At 41.8% G+C, this 6,000-nt stretch overlaps 1 protein-coding gene across 1 annotated transcript in view; it reads left to right on the forward strand.

The window, feature by feature from the left end:
- The window catches only part of RELN (reelin), a 585,476-nt gene that overhangs the window by 553,643 nt on the left and 25,833 nt on the right, over positions 1–6,000 (forward strand). The window contains exons 55-56 of the mRNA XM_015415052.1: positions 929–1,104; positions 4,617–4,720. Coding sequence (XP_015270538.1) covers positions 929–1,104; positions 4,617–4,720 — 280 coding nt within the window. The remainder of the gene's footprint in view (positions 1–928; positions 1,105–4,616; positions 4,721–6,000) is intronic.

Genomic DNA, 6,000 nt, shown 5'->3' on the forward strand with positions numbered 1-6,000 from the left:
CCAGGCTGCCGCTGCCACTCAGAAGAGGTAGTGTGCTGTCCTGCTACCATTGCAGCAGCAGAGCCCCTTGTGGGCTGTCAGCCCAGTCTTGGAGACAGGGTGGACCATGCCCACGGGACTGATGTCCTCGCAGAAATGGAGCAGCTAGTGAGGGCTGCTGCAATGATTTTATTTCTGCCTTCAACAGCCCACTGAGGAACTGCACTGAAGTAGCCAATACTTCAAAACGAAACCAAAATAGGACCTTCTTTGTCCTGTAACTGACTGAATGCTCAACTGATTTTTACCCAGTGAAACAAAGACAGCCTGTGCAATAAGCCCGAGTTTTGGATCCAGTTTAAACAACAAAATAAAAATATTAAATGTAGGTTTACTGTGCAGAACCAACATTTGTAAAATTGCAAGGTGAACATATTTCTTTTAAACTGCTCTGACTCAGCAATTTCCTGGGAGGGAGAACAAAATTGGGCTTGATTTTATGCCGTTATAATGGTAGGATGCTTAGCTACACTCCTGCTCCTTTTGCAGTATGATAATTTCAAGCCTTTATGTTGGATCCTGCCAGCTTTTCAATTGGCAAAAGAGGCAGAAGGGGACCCCATTGGATCCTTTTTAAAGGCTGAGCTAGGCATCATGGGATGGACCGAAGTGAGCAATACAAAAGATAGGAGAGGTCTACAACAAGAAAAGCAAAATTGCCCTTCCTCCCCTCTTATTCTAGCAGCAAAGCTGATAGAATCCAATCTTTTAAATTAATTTGTATCCATTCTGCAAACAGGATTAAATTAAACTACTCCAAGAATATATGCCACATGTACAAAAAAAGGACTTTAAAAAAAAAATCACATTTTCCTAAGCATCTTTTCTAAAGCAGCAGAAATTATCTGAGTTAACCCCTGGATTCTCAAATGTTCCAATCCTTTAACAGACTTTCCTGAAGGAGCGCTTTGACAATGAAGAAATTAGACCGGATCTGTGGATGTCTCTTGAAGGTGGTGCCACTTGCATGGAATGCGGGATCCTAGCAGAGGACACAGCTCTGTATTTCGGAGGGCCAACTGTGAGACAGGCGATCACCCAGGACTTGGATCTGCGGGGTGCAAAGTATGTCAGGTTATTTCACAGCATTGGTCTTGAGCTAAAGCACTTCAAACAATATAGTTTTTAAATAAAGAGAAAGGAGCAGTCCTGACAGAAATAGAAGGAGACATTTTACCCTAAGGCCTAGGGTTGCCAACTCTGGGGTAGCAAATTCTTGGAGATTTGGGGAGGGGGGATGGAGTGTGAGAAAGGGAGGGAGCTTGGGAGGGATACAATGCCACAGACGTAACCATCCGAAGCAGCCGTTTTCTCCGGGGAACTGACCTCTGTAGTCTGGAGACCAGTTGTAATTCTGGGAGATCCCCAGGCCCCACTTGCAGATTGGTAGCCCTACTTAGGTCACCCAGTCAGAGTCAACTCAGGAAGGAAGGCAGCACCTTACTGGTGGAAGCACAACTTCCAACATCCTGAGAAGAAAGCAGGGTTTTATAAGCTTGTAGGCTATATTGAAAATTCCCCTCTCTCTTCAGGCACCTTTTAAAGGTTTCCAAGCATAACTTATGTGGGAAATAGTCGGAGACAGGGCTCTAGTCGGGGGGGAGCTCTCAGGTACGGAGCTCCGGAAGAGAACCTCTAGGGGGCGGGGCGGTCACGTGGTGAAGCCCCGCCCCCTTCTTTACCTCGCCCTCTGCTTCGATCCTCATTTCGTTTGGGAATGAGGATGAAGCAGGAGGGTAAGTAGCCGGGCCTTCTGACACACTTCCGGGGATGTCAGGGGGTGTGGCCTTCTGTCACTTCCGGTGATGTCAGGGGGCGTGGCATATGCAAATAAGTTATGCTAATGAGTTATGCTAATGAGCTCCGGCAGCTCTTTTTCTACAACAAGACCCCTGGTCGGAGATATTCCCAAAATCTCCCCCCAGCATCATCCCGCTTCCCCCTGCTAAATTTAGGCAAGACTACAAAGAGTATGCGAATTGATCGTTGCAGATCCTCATGCCCTCAGTAATACCCTTTGGTCCCCAAAAGCAGATATAGCTCAAGGCCATGTCAGTACCAAAGCCACTATTACATAACACCTTCCTATCTCTAGTTTTTAAAAAAGCCTCCTAACACATGTGAAACAAACTAGGGACAAAAAAGGGGAACAAATATAACCCTGAAACCTAGGATCAAGAACCTAAAGAGGTAAGTCAAATAGAGTAGAGGGCCAACAATTAAAACTTAATGTATATAATATAAAAATATATGTATTTATTAGTAAAGAATTAAAAAACATGTAAGGGCCCAATTACACCTCGTATAAAAATGCCAAAATCATACACACAAGGGCCAATGGACTTGACCTGATGCGTTTCAGCCTGTTTAGGCCTTCTTCAGAGGTCAAACACAATGAGGAACAAATTGACTTATACCATAATACAGTACAATTATACAATTATACAACATGGATACAAAATGAACCAGAAAGGAATTGTTCCAAAGTGAAACCACTAGGCACAGAATAAAAGTATAAATGAGGCTTCCCAAGATCCATAGAGTTTTCCCTCAAATCATAGAGCATCCTGCCCCCAACGTGGCCAGCATGATGATGTCACCTCTGGGTGACATCATCACATTGGGGACGTGTGCCGGAAGGGGGTGGAGTTCCCCCCAGGGCCCGATTTGCTAGCGTCGAGTAACGGGCCTCTCAGGCAGGGGTTTACCCACCCCCTGGTGGGACTTGGCAAGCCTATCTCTTACTCCTTGAATGGTGGTGAAAAAGTCAGTAATTTGGGCCCTTGACCTAAGAGAAGCCTAGAGTACTAATGTTTCTTTTGAACTTGTTTGTGTAATGATTTGATACCCATCTGGCAGGGTCACACCTATCAACAGAGACTAGATCCATTATTATTATTTTTGGAAAAGGACAAAGAGATGGAAAAAGCAGCTTGGTAATACTTGTCTGATATCATAACCCTGTTACTGGGGCTGGACTCCTGTCTAAGGCTTAGAAAAAGTATAGATTTATGATGTTAAAGAGATAGGTAGCTGCTTCCCTCAGTGCTTTTAGTTAACATAGCTTTGCCATCTCCAGAATCTTCATGTTCAGAAGTTCTTATAGGGGTTGACAGGCCAATTCAGCATGTGTGGCTACTTACATGCACTCTTTCTGTAATGCCCTAAGCATTTATTTATTTGTTTGTTCATTTATACTGCACCTTTCTCTCCAATGGTGAACCCAAGCGGCTTACAGTGTTCTCCTCTCCTCCATTTTATCCAATTATGTGGGCTTCTTTCCAGACTACTTCCTGTCTGGGGCTCTTCTTCGGTCACATATTTCATTTGGTAAATTTGGCTGTTTATGCCAGGATCAGCTTTCGAAGCATAGACGATGCTGATTTCCACAGGTCCAAAGAGATGCTCTTGATGCTGCTGAAGGAAAGAAATTATGTTGCCTTATGATCCAAAAGAGGAGGCATTTTCTTTATGTGCAAAAATCTTTATTTCTAAAGGGAAGGGTACATGGGAAATCTACAAAACAACAAACACTTAAGATTACATACTTACAACAACAGACACAGACAGAAGCCGCCCTGAGCCTGCTTCGGCGGGGAGGGTGGGGTATAAATCGAACAGGTAGGTAGGTAGATAGGTAGGTAGATAGGTAGATAGATAGATAGATAGATAGATAGATAGATAGATAGATAGATAGATAGATAGATAGATAGATAGATAGATAGATAGATAGATTCTTCTTTCTTCTTGACCCCTAGAAGGAAATCACCCGAGTACATTAACCAATGATTGTTAGTAAGTAGGCTCTAGTTTCCTGGGCTTTCTCTTCATTGGTTTTGTGCCAGGTTCCCTTCCAGGTCAGGCTAAACAATAGCACGCAAGATAAACACATTAACCCTATAATGACTGAATTTAGACCTTGCAACACACATATTTCCAACATAAAGTAGACTGGTCTGAGAGAAAGGGACTGGTCCAAGGTTGCCCAGTGAACATCATTGGGGGAATAGGTATCTGAACCCATTACCACCATGTTGTTCCCTGTGTCTTCGACTATTGTCTCTGATCATAATTTTCCTTTAGGAGAAATGTGGTGGAACTGAGGAGGAAGGTCCCAGGGTCTGGGAAAATGCAGAGAACTTTTTCCTGCACTCTCAGGCTGGGTACCTCTCCTTTTGTAAAACCTTTAAAACATTAGCTGCCACCAGCTAATTCTTCTTAGGCAACCAGTATGTTCTCATGCTTCTATATAAGTTCCTCATTGTAGAAAGTAACAGCTGTGCTGAAAACAGTAAATACCACTGTGCTAGGGCTGCAGCAGGGTCAAAGCAGTCCTATATGTAGTACACACATTTAAGACTGAAGCGTTGTTGAAGATTGGATACTGCTTAGTTTTGGTTCTGCATGTATTTTAGACTTAACCATGCAATCAATAGAGATGTTCTTACTTATTACCTGATTGTCAGCGGTGCTTATTTTTGGTCCGTCTTAAATATTTTATTGTGGGGGGGAATTAGGTACTATTTGGTTGGAAACAGTGGACATTTACAATTACTTGTTAATGTGTTCTCATCAAGATTTTTACAATACTGGGGAAGAATTGGGAGTGAAAACATGACAACTTGCCACAGGCCCACATGTCGGAAGGAAGGAGTTCTGCTGGATTATTCAACAGATGGAGGCAAGTGACCATTTAAATGATGTCTAAAAAGCGTCTCTACTTCCGTCCAATCAGAAAATAAGCAAGGAAGATGTATATTGTAATTAAGCAAAGTAATTAAGCAAGCACATGTGTGTTCCTGGGCATCCACACAGAGAGAGGGGCCAACCTGGGGGGGGGGGGTACAGCAATTTTTAAATGGAGCCATATGCCAGAATAGTCTCATGTAAACAGACCCTCCAGTTTATTGAAATTTTTCTGGATGTTCGGATATTTTGGAAGTTCAGATATTTATCTTTCAAACTGGTAGGGTATATACAATTGCATAATATTTTAAAAATATATGTTTGTACCTTCATCATTCCCATCTTTGAATAATATTTATCTGCATTGCAGAAAAAATTAGATATTGTGTTCTTTCTTCTACTCACATTTCTTATTAAACACAATGGGATTATTTATTCTTTTTTTAATTAAATGTTTATTATTTTACAACTGTTACAAGTGAATAAACAATAATACAGAATATTTAAAACAACATAGATGACATTCTAAAACAATATTTCTTTCAACTATCAGTAAGCCAACCAAAACTGTAGAACATTAACCGTGTTAATATTGTCTTTTTATTACGAACAGTTGATGATTTCATAGAACCTCTGTGGTATAGCCTGTAACAAAGGGGAGGTATTTCCAAAAGCATATTATAGAAATGGAAACCATTTGGGAATCAAGGTTGAGTGTGTGGCAGGATTCTCAGTATTGTAAACGTTATCTGAGATTTTGTCCATCGCATAATATTCCCAGCTCTTTGTGTACCATAGAGTGATTGGTAATAGGTTTTGGGTCTTTCCATCTGTTGATAATTACTGTTTTCACAGTTGACTATTCTTAAAAGTAACCAAATTGATAAGAATTGTCCACTGTCATCTGGGCTCTGTTCAGACATCACAATTGACTGTGGCTTATTTTAACTATGGTGAGTTTGTGAATTTAAAATTCACTTCACAGACCTAACACTCAAATCCTGGTTTCATTGTCTTCTCTTTGTAGCCTGGGAGGGCAGCACCAGGAAAGAAGCAAACATTAAGCCAGAATTGCCTGCATTTTTACATCTCATCTCTCCCTTATAATAAAAGAGTTTTGGGTGCCAAAGTTCTAAAGTTGGCCCCTTTAGTGTATGGAAGATTAAATTGTCAGTCAGAAGACGCTGGCAGGGTTACTGGCTGCTTTGTGCAGTCCCGCCCAGTGTTTCAAGGTCTTTTGCATGTGGAAGCTGATTGGACTTCATTCCACACCTC

This window comes from Gekko japonicus, unplaced genomic scaffold (assembly GCF_001447785.1).
Source record: "Gekko japonicus isolate JY-2015 unplaced genomic scaffold, Gekko_japonicus_V1.1 scaffold5, whole genome shotgun sequence".
Lineage (NCBI taxonomy): Eukaryota > Metazoa > Chordata > Lepidosauria > Squamata > Gekkonidae > Gekko > Gekko japonicus.